Source organism: Lolium perenne, chromosome 2 (assembly GCF_019359855.2).
Source record: "Lolium perenne isolate Kyuss_39 chromosome 2, Kyuss_2.0, whole genome shotgun sequence".
Taxonomy (NCBI): Eukaryota; Viridiplantae; Streptophyta; class Magnoliopsida; order Poales; family Poaceae; genus Lolium; species Lolium perenne.
Window position 1 is genome coordinate 54087058 of NC_067245.2, and position 15615 is coordinate 54102672.

The 15615-nt window shown below is 41.4% G+C and overlaps 1 protein-coding gene across 4 annotated transcripts; it reads left to right on the forward strand.

The window, feature by feature from the left end:
- Positions 1-1129: 1129 nt before the first annotated feature.
- LOC127332640 (uncharacterized) lies at positions 1130-3233 on the forward strand. 4 transcript variants are annotated; one of them, XR_011751602.1, is made up of 4 exons: positions 1130-1568; positions 1697-1828; positions 2586-3007; positions 3170-3233. XR_011751602.1 is itself a non-coding variant. In XM_051358957.2 (4 exons), the coding sequence occupies exons 1-3, from the start codon at positions 1319-1321 to the stop codon at positions 2613-2615; spliced, it is 429 nt and encodes a 142-aa protein (XP_051214917.1). In that variant the 5' UTR covers positions 1131-1318; the 3' UTR covers positions 2616-3007; positions 3170-3233. The 4 variants fall into 4 exon arrangements, 1 of the variants encoding a protein (XP_051214917.1); XM_051358957.2 differs by having other exon boundaries at positions 1131-1568; positions 1697-1845; XR_011751600.1 differs by having other exon boundaries at positions 1134-1568; positions 1697-1845; positions 2839-3007.
- The last annotated feature ends 12382 nt before the right edge of the window (positions 3234-15615 follow it).

A 15615-nucleotide genomic window follows, 5' to 3' on the forward strand; every position in this document is an offset into this window, starting at 1 on the left:
ATTGTACGTAAATCACTATTTCTAACACATAATAGCAGTGGTGAAAATCGTGTCATGCCAGTGCGTAAGTTTCATAGTAATTTATACAGATAAAAAAGCGAGATAATCAATTGTACATACAAAATTTGGTAAACTGAGATGTCAGAGTAAAATCTAGTACCTCAATAGATCCTCAACAATTATTATTTTTCTCACGACATTAAAAATTCTGTTGTGAAGCTGACCAAGTGCAAGCCTGGCCCCTTGAATGGAACATTAACCCCAAGGAACATCGGAACTGCACATGTGGTATAATCCAAACTAAAGAGTCATTATTGAATATATATGAACAAACAACAAAATGAAGTAAGTGATTTAGCAACCACTGAATTGAGACGGCAATAACCTAATTCATTATTGCATCAATCCCTGATGTTTATTACCTCTGCAGATAAGAGATGTTAAAAACACACAGTAGCACAGACTTCACTACATGGAACAGAGTGTACCTGTCCAGCTGTTTGTTAAAATCAGATTGCCTTTCCCAGTGTGATTGGTTACACGAGACAAAGAAATTGACAATTTCTTAGCGACCCTCGGTAAAATCGTCAAAAATTTATGACAATTTCCCAGTGATTGGTCGTAAGTTGTTTAGGGAGGCAAAATCTAAAAAAATCATGATGATTTGAGGCGAGAACGTCATTATTTCTTGACCTGAAATCATCATATTTCGAGCAACGGTGGGCTAGGACCTTATTTCTATAAAATTATGACCAATTTAGATCGTCGTAGGTATAGGAGTAGTCAACTCATCATCTTTTGCTTACATGGCATCTCTATGTGTCACATCCAACTCATCATTTTTTTGCCTATGTGGCATGTCCACGTGTCAACTATACTTACATGTTACAATAAAATGATATATTCAAAAGATCACTGTAATATGAGAAATTAAAACTTTATAACGGTGGCAGTTTTTTTTTTTTTTTGAAACTCGATGACAGCTTGTTGGATAAGCCGAGTATGAAAATACGGTCGAAAATTAAGCCGCGCCAGCCGCTTTCTTTCGCCGCTCACGAAACAAAAAATTTCGCCAAGTCCCGCCAAGGCCGCATCCGCGAGCCAACAAAATTTTCGTTTAAGTCCCATCCACCCACCCTCGGCGAACGAAACCCTACCTCTTTCTCCCTCTCCCACATACACCGCCGCCCGCGAGGAGAGAACCTCGATCGCAGCCGTCCCCCTCGTGATCCAGATCCCCTTCTCTCCTCCGGCTCCATATCGCTGCGCGCTCACCGTCACTCCCATCGTTACCCGCGGTGGCTGCTCCGTCGTGCCCATGCCGAGATGGACGGCCTCGGCAGTGGCGGCGGGCGTCCTGGCGTGGACAAATTCTTGGCGGTGCCGCCTGATCTTGTGGCAGAAGATGACCTCGGTGCTCGGGCGTCCCCTGGCTTTGCCAACCGGCCGTAGAGGAGGACCTGCGGATTGCCTTTCGGGTCTTCGGCTCGATCTTCCTCACCGAAGCCGGCGTAGGCACCGACCGGACTTCAGCGGAAAGTACTACTGTAGGACTGTTCACGGACAAGGTACCTTCCTTACTTTTCTACCTCTTTCCCTCTCGATCCAGCGATCCCCTGCCAACTTTCGCCTATGGGTTCTCGAATCTAACGGTTGCGCTAGTGCTGAGTGAATTGGGATTTGATTGGGTTTGCAGAAGAACCCCAGGGAGATTCTCTGGGATGTGATGTAGCAACCGGTGAGGTTGTCATGGCGGACCAGATGCTAGCCAGGATCAGCGCGCTTGCCAAGGAGGGTTGGTGCATCAGGGTCGTCTCCAAGTGCAGAGGCAAGGCCTCCAACCGGGTCAGTCACTGCTCCACCTCTTCCTCGTTAACTGACTACAATTGCTACTCCATTCTTGTGACATAAAATTAAATTATGTTGACTATGTTATGTCTATTGGAATATGCATCTGATAATGATAGTTCTGCTGAAATTAGCATGCTTTTTGTTGCAAAGAAAATGTAAATTAAGACCAATTATTTTATGCATAGTGTTTTAGCTTACCTCTTTTTGAGTACCGTGCAAACTGTTTTCGGTGCACTACTGAGAATATTTCCACTGATATTGATTAGAACATCTCTAGTTTAGCCATTTTATTATGTTCGTCACAGTAAGAAGTACCATAATTTGGTTGCAGTAAGTGATGTTTTTAATTTGGTTATTATACTAGAATAATGCAGTGACATGAGATGTTTGAAAACCTTGAAACTTGATGTTGCAGGATCTATGCCTGCTGTTTGTAGTACATTATTCTCCTGAAAACTTGTAGGGCTGTAGCACTGCTTCACTAATACTAGCACATGCAATTCTACCTAGACTTGTGATGTGACAATGGATTGTGCAAACGATGTTTAGTCTTAGCTTCCTCTCTGGTCTTCCTTTTTCAGAATTGATGGTTGCATGTATGCATCAGATATCTCTGTTACTGCCATGGTGAACTGCATGTGACATATATTATATAATTCTCTTGCTTTAGCATAATTCAGATACTCTTTTCTGGCTTGCTTCTGCTTACAATATTGCAGCTCATGTCAATGCAGGAGGCTGTGATGACCTGCTTCTGCCCATAATCAGTTTGGCACTATAAAACTAGCTTGATGATCTTAAATTTGGTTGGCTTTAGGAGTTGTCCTGTTTGCCCTTTCAGACAACTACTTTAATTTCTACACGTGATGCCTAGACTGGAGGAGTTCTGCAGCTTCTGTTTCAACTCTATACCATTTTTTATCTTAGTGGTGGCCAATAGCTTTTCTTGAATATATACTGACCCTTGGCCTTTTGTCTGATTGGCAGAATAGAGGCAGTGTCATCAGAACGAGATGAAAAGTTGACCTTCCAAGAAAGGACAAGAGGCTGAACAGTCCATGAAAAACAGGGTATGGTTTGTGCAAATTGTTACGCACTTGTGCTTGTGCAAACTGAAGGTGGTCCCATGAAGCAAATCAAGCCAGAAGTTTCCGCGGTCTGTTCTAGTTTATACACAGTTGACTTTCCCTTGTGACTACCTGCAAAGTTTTTAGGGCTATTTTTTCTATTTCTTCTCAGTTTGATAGTAAGAGTGTCATTATGCAATTCTAGTTTTGAGTGAGTTTTCTTAAAATTATAATCCTTATTTGCTTATCAGGCGATTGTGCTTTGCCAAGTTGAGAAAGCAAAGGAAGATATGCTGAACCAGCTATACATATCAACTAGATCATAAAAGCGCGCGTTGCTGCGCCCGTCCATATTTGAAAAAAATGGTAGATACACAAATATTTGAACATTTTTATTAATTTTGAAAGAATGATTAAAACAATTCAAATTACATGCCTATTTTAGTCGTATTTGTTTAGAGAATTATATGTTTCATAGTGGAAACAAAATTTAACCTAGCAAAAAAGAAAGAACAATGCCTCTAATTGTGTTTAGGAGGCCTAGTTTGACACTACACATGTTACACTGAAATTACACCCCAAAGAAAAGGTTGGGAATTTTTCCAGATATGTATGCTAAACTACAATTTAAATATTTCATGTACAATCAATTGTGCATATGAAATATAGAGAGATTACTCCAAATCTCAATACATGAAGTCAGAAGAGCAACCATTTATATTTCGGATTTCACAAATAACACGGATTAAACATATGTCATGCACCCATGCACAGCTCAAGCCAACTACAATTATGCCTTGATGAGGTCATCGAATTCATCTTTATTCAGACCACAAATTACATCCTTCCAGACAGTCTGTCAACAACCCATGTTTTGCATTCCACTAGCCAGAAGAAGGTTATCAAAGAAGTAACATCTGTATACCACACTCCCATATTAGTGCACACATGCCTTGATCACAGTAAAAGGCATGTGAAATAGGAACATACTTCTCAACAGGACTATGTCGTTCAGGTCTAGGATGAAAGCAGCACCCATTACATAACGCAAAAGAACAACATGAAATTGAGCATGATAATTTCAGTGGTACGGCGTGTGAAGAGTAATTCAATATTAACGCATTGATGCAAAAGGTGCATCAGGCAATGAAAATTACTCCTATATCAGTTGCATATCTTTTTTGAGTATATGACAACATTTCGACAATAGTGGAGTGAGGGAACTAATTACTGCTAGAGCTTTAAAAATAACATATAGGCATAAGTCATGCTATAAGATATGCCCTCCAAAGACAATGAAAAATCTAACCATTCAAGTATCAAACTCTTTTTTGTTTAACTGTTCATTTTTGCAATTGTGATTTCAACATAGAATAAAATTTGGCTCTTCAAACAGGAACAAATAGGTAGAAACAGAGTCCATGGCTATAAAGAATTGAGGTGTAGTGTGCCATCTCTATGAAAGAAAAGTAAAAACGAGCCATATCTGTCTACAGCCAAAGGCGGCCAAAACAGACATGCAAACACACAGTAATCGTACCTTAGATTAGCTTCTCTAAGAAGAAAAGTTGATTTCACTGAAATGATCTGAATAAAATTTCCACTCCATTAGGTCAATGATGCGCTCATTATATACTTGCAAAAAATAGGAAAGTGAAGAATACGGAAAATGGGCCTCCTTTTGCTTCTTAATCCTGGGCATGTTGTCCAAAATATTACAAACTAATTGACTCAGATTGTCTAGACTCGCATGTATCTATACATGTACTAAAACTCATCTAGAATTCTAGATACATGCGTATCTAGACAAATTTGACTCAACTATTTTTGAACGGAGGGAGTACATTTTTGGAAAACCATACATAGATATGTTACTCAGCTCAAGTGAGAAGATAACAAATTCAACAGTCTACACACCTTAAGACAAGAGTGCCGACAATGGCAACTTATATGCTTTTAGTGTGAACTTTCCATTAATGATGGCATGCATGCCATGCCCGTTCATTGATGATGCAATTTTCGTAAAAAAAAAACTGAGAAATTTTATATTTTTGTTAGAACTGAATCAAGCGGTACAACCAAATGCCCTTGTAAAAAAACAAAGAAATTTTATCTTATAGTGTGGCACAAGACCAAACTTACAACAGGTATTGTTAGCCATGCAAACTTTCGAAACCGATAGTACATTTTTCCATGCTCCATGTAACATCGGACATATATAACGAATACTCCCTCCCATCCATAATAAGTTCGGGGATTTAATTTAAAATTTGAACTAAATCCCTAACACTTATTATAGATCGGTGGGAGTAGAAAAAATAATATAAAATAAACATTTTACTCATCTCGATAGCCTCATCAGATCTCGTTATTTTCGTAGTGCATTGTATGTTCCTTCCACCAACCATCTGAAATAATTATTATCTGCAAAATATGTGTCAGCATCAGGAAAACAAATATACTGGGCGTTTTCTATTATTCTGCATGTACTTGGCCCGAAGTAAATTAAGAACCGTTAGTACAAACATAATTTCCCACGGAGTGCTAAAACTGTTTAGGGATGCAACTTCTCGGATATTGAGAACGGGGATTACCCATGTGAAGAGCATGAGATGCTTAACCATGTGTTCAAGCATGCTACTTCGTTAAGCATTGCATTACAGGAAAAACAGTTGGGCTCTCTTCCTTATGCGGACATCGAACAATGTGAATCTAGAAGTACTATTTCTTTTATGGCTTTATTACTCACTTGTGCTCAACAGGAGAAGCATTATCAACACAAAGTCTAACTAATGAATGGTGCATCTTGCAGCTTTGCACGATCGGGAAGCAAAGATGAGTGAGAGGCCTTATTGTAAAAATATTATTTTCAATAGATATGTCTATAATTCAGTTTTTTAAATAGATAGTTTGTTCTAGAGTGTATTAATTTATGATTTCTTATATGTTGGATAATTTTCCAGGAAAAGAAAAGAAATCCTCCAAAACTAATCATTTGTGTTACACATAGCAGTACTTTACCTATGCATGAATATTTTGATAAATAGAAGCCCCATGTTAATAATTACCTTTGGGGCTTTTGAGTATACCTGAAAGGTATTATGTGCCTTTGCTTTATTGTTTAAAAGGCCAGCCTGATACCACATCACAACCCAAGATTTATTGTGTGTGAGACCAACAAACGAATAGAGGAGTATTCTAATTATGATATATTGAATCATCCATTAGATCAACAGTGGATATGGCAGTCGAAATCATTAGTTTCGGGTCAGTATTTGTTGGCATTCATGGATCTGCTCCAGATTAACAAACCAATGTTTAAAAAATATGTTTCCCAAATCTTTTGCACATTTGAACAAGCTAACTCTTACCAAAAATCCCAAGCATATTCACTGGCATGGGAGTTTTCAGGACCCACAAAAAAGAGGGGAACATATGAATGACCAAAAGTCCAGAATAATAACAAATAAAATAGAGGAAATTTTCAGTTTATGAGCTGTTGAATCATGCACAAAATCAACCATAGATATGCCAGTCTAAATCATTTGGTATGGGTAAGTCTGTTTGCTAGCGTTGATGGATATGCACCAGATTAAGAAAGCAATGTTATAAATTTGTGTTTCTCAAATCTTCTGTATATTTGAACGAGCTAAATTGTACCAGAAATCCCAAGCCTATTCACTGGCATGTGAGTTTATAGAACCCATCGAAAATAGGGGGAAAATATGAATGACCAAAAGTCTAGAATACCAACGAAATAAAATAAAGGAATTTCCATTTCATGAGCTATTGAATCATCAATGAGATCAATCCTAGATATGCCAGTCTAAATACTTTCGGGTAGGTACATTTGTTAGCACTGATAGATCCTGCACCAAAGTAACAAAGCAATGTCAAAATTTTGTGTGTTCCCAAATGTTTTATACATTTGAACAAGCTAACTCTTACCAGGAATATCCAAGTGTGCGCAAGATCTATACAAATGGACAAACAATAGATCCATCATTTGATCTAATAGAAAATGACAAACGGGTGTGTGGAAACAAATACAGCAAGATGTGTTACCTCAAGGTCACTTTTCTATGCATAGCCCATTTTCTTAAGGGCTTACTTGATCAGTAAAATGAATTGAAAGAAAAAAAGATTAGTGATTCAAATAGGGTATATCCGGCTGAGTAGCAAGTAAATTTTTATGATTTGAGTGATAATCAACAGGCCATGAGGTAGCCTAAAAAAATAGAAAATGACAATAATAAAGATGGCTCGGAATAGATCACCATTCAGCGACTAAAATATTCAGAGCAGGTACTGTGAGTCTATGACAAATAAAATGGTTTGGCAACTGATTTTTTGGTTACCTTATCTTTAGTCCCTTGTGAAGTACTTCATCTCCTGCAAATAGGGTTGATGCATGGCAGAGGATCAAGTAAGCATATCACAGAAGGGGCAGGCGCCGACGTAGAGGTAGTGCTGAAGGGCGTCGGGCCGCGTTGGACAGAATCGTGCCTGAGATGTAGAGTCTGGCGGCGTAGTCGTTGGGCGAGCTGGCTACTCGCTGTGGGTGTTGCCGCCTGACAAGTTGCTGTGCGAAGAGGAGAAAGAGATTGAGATCAGATTCAGGGTTGGAGGATCGGATGATTGGGGATGATAGTTTGATCGGGACAATACCGTAGAGGGACACCGTACTTTTTGTTTTGTCTGGTCGTCTGTTCGTAGCCTGAGAGCTCTGCTTGGATACGTCAATCGCCCGATATTACCGCAACGAGGAGCTCAACCACTTGTGGCGAAAGAGGCGACCGGGAGGTACAGACACATCACGTAGACTGCTACCACGGGTCCGTCCACGTCACAGCAAGTCGGCAAGGGTCTTGAGGCGCCGCTTGCCAGCATCGTTACCGTGTCTCGTGATGATCGACCTCTTGCTCAAATGGATCGCTGCTACGCAACGAGATAAGTGAAAATTCTTGATGGAGTATCTGAATATCGATAGCTCTTAATGATCCTTCCTCAGGAAGTATGTGGCTTGCAACGAGCGGATGATCCTATCCGAGGCTTTTTTTTGCTCCTTAGTCTGAGCACCTAGCAACGTTGGGCTGCATATCTTGGTTGTTGGAGTTCGCGCTACACAACCATCTATGGACCATGGCCGATTCAAAAACTTTCTACAGGAAAAGACTTATGAACAGACACAGAGAGTAACAATAATAAAGAGAAGTAGCAGCAGTGAGGGCGCTAAGCTCAAAGAAAATGCTGAATGCCATATGAAGTTCTCGGTGAATAATTCAGGGTGAGGGAAAGATCAGAGAGCATCACTTGGCTAAGCAATTCAGTGATGAAACTGGATTGGCATTTGGAAAGTTCATGGAAAGCTGGGTGCCTTTTAGTTTCTCTCCATGCTCTTATGGTATGGATTAATTTTCTAATATTTTAGAAATTTTTTTAGTTTTCTTTTTCTATTTTTTGGTTGTGTGCATCCGTAATGTTTTAGGGCATTGCCTTGTTGCAGAGGTTGGGTGTAATTGGTATCCTCCGATATTAATATATTCCCTTTATCGAAAACAAGCTCTAGCTGTTTTAGTGAGTAAATCACAATCAATTTCTCCAAATACATATTTGTTATAAGCGTTCTTAGGATTAGATTGTCATACAAATTTTGAACATATGAATGTCGCTGATTTTATTTAAGGTGGCCGTAGCAACGCACGGGTTTTGTGCTAGTACTACTATATACGTGCGTGATTTTTCTCCTACTAAGTAGGTCCTCAGATCAGCTAAGGATCAAAACATTGGCAAATGCTTGAAGTCGTTAAAGCAAATGGGAAGATATCCTTGCTAAACACATGTTCCGATCAGCATTGGATCGTATGAACACACGTTTGCTATTCATTCCCAGTCTTTTAACAACCTTTATCTCGACTATTTTTGCAGACGCAATAGGAGGCTAACCATAATTGGTTTAGAACATGAAAATCTCACTATGGAAAGAAGCAGTAGCCAGCCACAAGTAATAGAGTACTTACTGATAACTAATAGTTGCAATTAGAAGCACTGGCAGGAAAAAAAACTCTCAAAGGTTCCGTGGCATTAGAACTCGGTTGTTGGCTTGCCTCCTAAACAGCAGGAACTAATCTGACGTTGGAGAGAAAAAAATGTACCAGACCTAATCTGAACCACTATGTGACTGCAGTCCTGCATAAACTCTAGCAAAAGCTCTATAAAGTTCAGCAAGATGGTGTTTTTACACTGCAGGCAGCGTCCTCCAAGACTGGTTACTCCTGCTACTCGCTCTGAAGACGAGGGACGAGAGTTCTCACCTGCTGCTACGCCGCGACTGCCTTGCTCCCACCGGCGGAGATGGCCGGGACGGAGCCGAGGCGTCGCGGCGCAGAAACACGCGTGGAAGGAGGCGCCGCCACATCTCGCACCCACCCACGCCAGGAAATTGGCGGGACGTCCTGGTGGCCGGCGTGCAGCAGGCGCCCTCGGCCATGCTTGGGATGGCGACGTCATCGGCTCTCCCTCCTCATTACCAGCCCGTCTTCCCCTATCCTCCCCGTGGCCGTCGTCCTGGACCAACTCTTGGGTGTTCCACCTATATAATGAGGGCCAAGGGGAGGGGGCCGGCCACCCCAAGAACCACCAAGGTGGCCGCACCCCTAGTGGCCGGCGCCCCCCTCTCCCAAACCCTAGCGGCCCTCTCTCCTCCACCACATCCCGCACGCTTAGCGAAGCTCCGCCGGATTTCTCCACCACCACCGATACCACGCCGTCGTGCTGTTGGATTCAAGAGGAGCTACTACTTCCGCTGCCCGCTGGAACGGGGAGGTGGACGTCGTCTTCATCACCAACCGAACGTGTGACCGAGTACGGAGGTGCTGCCCGTTCGTGGCGCCGTGATCAAGATCTTCTACGCGCTTTTGCAAGCGGCAAGTGAACGTCTACCGCAGCAACAAGAGCCTCATCTTGTAGGCTTTGGAATCTCTTCAAGGGTGAGACTCGATAATCCCCTCGTTGCTACCGTCTTCTAGATTGCATCTTGGCTTGGATTGCGTGTTCGCGGTAGGAATTTTTTTGTTTTCTATGCAACGTTATCCTACAGTGGTATCAGAGCCATGTCTATGTATAGATGGTTGCACGAGTAGAACACAATGGTTTTGTGGGCGTTGATGCTCTTGTTATCTTTAGTTTGAGTACTTTGCATCTTTGTGGCATAGTGGGATGAAGCGGCTCGGACTAACTTTACATGACCGCGTTCATGAGACTTGTTCCTCGTTCGACATGCAACTTGTATTGCATAAGAGGCTTTGCGGGTGTCTGTCTCTCCTACTATAGTGAAGATTCAATTTACTCTTCTATTGACAACATTAGTATCAACGTTGTGGTTCATGTTCGTAGGTAGATTAGATCTCTCTCGAAAACCCTAAACCACGTAAAATATGCAAACCAAATTAGAGACGTCTAACTTGTTTTTGCAGGGTTTGGTGATGTGATATGGCCATAATGTGATGATGAATATGTATGAGATGATCATTATTGTATTGTGGCAACCGGCAGGAGCCTTATGGTTGTCTTTAAATTTCATGTTGAGTAGTATTTCAAAGTAGTTGTAATAGTTGCTACATGGAGGACAATCATGAAGACGGCGCCATTGACCTTGACGCCACGCCGACGATGATGGAGATCATGCCCGAAGATGATGGAGATCATGTCCGTGCTTTGGAGATGAAGATCAAAGGCGCAAAGACAAAAGGGCCATATCATATCACATATGAACTGCATGTGATGTTAATCCTTTTATGCATCTTATTTTGCTTAGATCGCGACGGTAGCATTATAAGATGATCCCTCACTAAAATCTCAAGATAATAAAGTGTTCATCCTTAGTAGCACCGTTGCCAACACTTGTCGTTTCGAAGCATCTCGTGATGATCGGGTGTGATAGAATCAACAAGTGCATACAACGGGTGCAAGACAGTTTTGCACATGCGGATACTAATGTGGCCTTGACGAGCCTAGCATGTACAGACATGGTCTCGGAACACGTGATACCGAAAGGTAGAGCATGAATCATATGGTTGATATGATGAACACTTTGAGTGTTCGCCACTGAAATCACACCTTGTCTCGTGATGATCGGACTTAGGTGCGGTGGATTTGGTTCCTGTGATCACTAAGACAATGCGAGGGATATTGTTTTGAGTGGGAGTTCACCTAGATTTTTAATTATGTTGAATTAAAATTTGAACTCAATTTGTCATAAACTTAGTCTAAACTTTTGCAAATATATGTTGTAGAGATGGCGTCCCCAATCAATTTTAACCAGTTCCTAGAGAAAGAAAAACTTAAGAGCAACGGTAGCAACTTCACCGACTGGTTCCGTCATGTGAGGATCTTCCTCTCTGGCGGAAATCTGCAATATGTGCTTGATGCACCGCTAGGTGACCTCCTGCAGAAACTGAAACCGATGAAGTAAAAGCTGTTTACGCGACTCGGAAAACTCGGTACTCTCAAGTTCAGTGTGCCATCCTGTGCAGTCTGGAATCCGATCTTCAAAAACGTTTTGAGCACCACGATCCTCATGAGTTGATGAATGAGCTGAAAGCTATATTTGAGACTCATGCGGCCGTGGAATGCTATGAAGCATCGAAACATTTCTTCAGCTGTATGATGGAAGAAGGCAGCTCCGTTAGTGAGCACATGCTCGCCATGACCGGGCATGCGAAGAAACTCAGTGACTTGGGAATAGTGATTCCTAACAGACTGGGGATTAATCGTGTCCTTCAATCACTGCCACCTAGTTACAAGAACTTTGTGATGAACTACAATATGCAGAACATGAACAAGGAGTTACCTGAACTCTTTGGCATGCTAAAAGCTGCTGAGATTGAGATCAAGAAAGAGCACCAAGTGTTGATGGTCAACAAGACCACCAGTTTCAACAAACAGGGCAAGTCTAAGGGAAAATTCAAGAAAGGTGGCAAGAAAGCTGCCACGCCTCCTATGAAACCTAAGAACGGCCCTAAGCCTGATGCTGAGTGCTATTACTGCAAGGAGAAGGGACACTGGAAGCGTAATTGCTCCAAGTATCTGGCTGATCTGAAGAGCGGCCTTGTCAAGAAGAAGAAAGAAGGTATATCTGATATACATGTTATAGATGTTTATCTCACTGGTTCTCGTTCTAGTACCTGGGTATTTGATACTGGTTCGGTTGCTCATATTTGTAACTCGAAACAGGAACTAAAGAATAAACGAAGACTACTGAAAGATGAAGTGACGATGCGCGTTGGAAACGGATCCAAAGTCGATGTGATCGTTGTCGGCACACTTCCTCTACATCTACCTTCGGGATTAGTTTTAAGCCTAAATAATTGTTATTTTGTACCCGCGTTGAGCATGAACATTATATCTGGATCTTGTTTAATGCAAGACGGTTATTCATTCAAGTCTGAGAATAATGGTTGTTCTATTTTTATGAATAATATCTTTTATGGTCGAGCACCTGAAAAGAATGGCTTATTTCTGTTAGATCTCGATAGTAGTGATACGCATATACATAACATTGATGCTAAGCGAATTAAATTGAATGATAATTCTACTTATATGTGGCACTGTCGTCTTGGTCATATTGGAGTGAAACGCATGAAGAAACTCCATACCGATGGATTACTTGAATCACTTGACTTTGAGTCACTTGATAGATGCGAAGCATGTCTAATGGGAAAAATGACTAAGACTCCATTTTCTGGTATGATGGAGCGAGCTACTGACTTATTAGAAATCATACATACCGATGTGTGCGGACCAATGAGTGTAGCATCGCGCGGTGGTTATCGTTATGTTCTAACCTTCACAGATGATCTGAGTAGATATGGGTATATCTATTTCATGAAACATAAATCCGAAACTTTCGAGAAGTTTAAGGAATTCCAAAGTGAAGTAGAAAATCAACGTAACAAGAAGATTAAATTTCTACGATCTGATCGTGGAGGTGAATATCTGAGTTATGAGTTTGGCATGCATTTAAATAAATGCGGAATACTTTCACAATTGACACCGCCGGGAACACCACAACGAAACGGTGTGTCCGAACGTCGTAATCGAACTCTCTTAGATATGGTTTGTTCTATGATGTCTCTTACTGATTTGCCGTTATCATTTTGGAGTTATGCATTAGAGACAGCCGCATTCACTTTAAATAGAGCACCATCAAAATCCGTAGAAACGACACCGTATGAATTATGGTTTAATAAGAAACCTAAGCTGTCGTTCCTTAAAGTTTGGGGTTGCGAAGCCTATGTAAAGAAGTTACAACCGGACAAGCTAGAACCCAAAGCAGAGAAATGCGTCTTCATAGGATACCCTAAGGAAACTATAGGGTACACTTTCTATCAGAGATCCGAAGGCAAAATCTTTGTTGCTAAGAACGGAACCTTTCTTGAGAAAGAATTTCTCACTAAAGAAGTGACTGGAAGAAAAGTAGAACTCGATGAGATTGATGAATCTATACTCGTTGATCAGAGTAGCGCAGTACCGGAAGTTATACCTGTACCGCCTACACCAGCAACAGAGGAAGCTAATGATAATGATCATGAAACTTCGAACGAGGAAACTAGTGAACCTCGCAGATCGACAAGGGAACGTGCCACTCTTGATTGGTATGATCCTTGTCTAAATGTCATGATTGTGGATAACAATGATGAGGACCCTGCGACGTATGAAGAAGCGATGATGAGCCCAGATTCCAACAAATGGCAAGAAGCCATGAAATCCGAAATGGGATCCATGTATGATAACAAAGTATGGACTTTGGTAGACTTACCTGATAGCCGCAAGGCTGTCGAGAATAAATGGATCTTCAAGAGAAAAATAGATGCTGATGGTAATATTACTGTCTATAAAGGTCGACTTGTCGCAAAGGGTTTTCGACAAATTCAAGGAGTTGACTACGATGAGACTTTCTCACCTGTAGCGAAGCTAAAATCTGTGAGGATTTTGTTAGCAATAGCTGCATTTTTCGATTATGAGATTTGGCAGATGGATGTCAAAACGGCGTTCCTTAATGGAGACATTGAGGAAGAGCTGTATATGGTACAACCCAAAGGTTTTGTCGATCCTAAAAATGCTGACAAAGTATGCAAACTTCAGCGTTCAATCTATGGACTGAAGCAAGCATCAAGAAGTTGGAACCGACGCTTTGATAAGGTGATCAAAGACTTCGGGTTTATACAGTGTCATGGAGAGGCCTGTATTTACAAGAAAGTGAGTGGGAGCTCTGTAGCATTCCTGATATTATATGTAGATGACATATTATTGATTGGGAATGATATAGAACTATTAAGCAGTGTAAAAGGTTATTTGAATAATAGTTTTTCAATGAAAGACCTTGGTGAAGCATCGTATATATTAGGCATCAAGATTTATAGAGATAGATCAAGACGCCTAATAGGGCTATCACAGAGTACATACCTGGACAAGATTCTAAAGAAGTTTAGAATGGACGAAAGTAAGAAAGGGTTCTTACCTATGTTACCAGGCAAAGTCTTGAGTAAGACTCAAGGACCGGCTACGGCAGAAGAAAGAGAAAGGATGAGTAATATCCCCTATGCCTCGGCAGTAGGATCTATCATGTATGCCATGCTATGTACTAGACCGGATATAGCACATGCTGTTAGTTTGACTAGCAGATATCAAAGTGATCCAGGAATGGAACACTGGACAGCAGTCAAGAATATCCTGAAGTACTTGAAAAGAATTAAGGATATGTTTCTTTGTTATGGAGGTGACCAAGAGCTCGTTGTAAGTGGTTACACCGATGCAAGTTGGAACACTGGTCCTGATGACTCTAAGTCACGATGCAGGTGCGTGTTTATATTGAATGGTGCTGCAGTAAGCTGGGCAAGCTCGAAGCAGTGCACGGTGGCGAAGTCTTCAACAGAATCAGAGTACATAGCGGCTTCAGAGGCTTCATCAGAAGCGGTATGGATGAAGAGGTTCATTGTAGAGCTCGGTGTGGTTCCTAGTGCATTGGACCCATTAATCATTTACTGTGATAACATGGGTGCCATCGCCAATGCACAAGAGCCAAGGTCACACAAGAGGCTGAAGCACATCAAGCTGCGTTATCACTCGATTCGCGAGTACATCGAAGATGGAGAAGTAAAGATTTGCAAAGTACACACTGATCTGAATGTAGCAGATCCGTTGACTAAAGCTCTCCCTAGGGCAAAGCATGACCAACACCAGAATGCCATGGGTGTTAGGTATATCTATCTATATCTATACCACTATATAGTACAACAGTTTTTGAACTTGGATTTACCACTCCCCTACAGTTTTCCCGCCATAGCTTCTTTTGGAGTGATCCAGGCCGTTCATTGGAAAGATGACCCTTGTATCTACCACTCATCATATCCCAACTCGGCAGATCGCACGGTTGGGGACGCTCGGATTCGCCAGCTTATTTTGCCGCGCGTGGGCTTGTGGTGAAGTGGCTCGAAGGTTCAGGACGTCTCCAGGATGCTCTGACTCCTTCCAAGGTAGCTTGTACGCATAGGCCAGCATGACATGATCGGTCCCACAAATGATCTTATCTGCTGTACAGAGAACGCATGCTATTAATTCTTGCAACATAAAACGGGTAGACTACTAGGAAAAGAGAGCGTTTTAGTAGTACAACGAGTTAATATTCGCTCCAAAT

Bases quoted from the DNA above. Each gene is read 5' to 3' on its own strand.
- LOC127332640 (XM_051358957.2), top strand. From the start codon at position 1,319: ATGCCGAGATGGACGGCCTCGGCAGTGGCGGCGGGCGTCCTGGCGTGG. The intron at 1,569-1,696 runs GTACCTTCCTTA...TTGGGTTTGCAG, and splicing joins TAGGACTGTTCACGGACAAG to AAGAACCCCAGGGAGATTCT. The intron at 1,846-2,585 runs GTCAGTCACTGC...ATGTCAATGCAG, and splicing joins GAGGCAAGGCCTCCAACCGG to GAGGCTGTGATGACCTGCTT.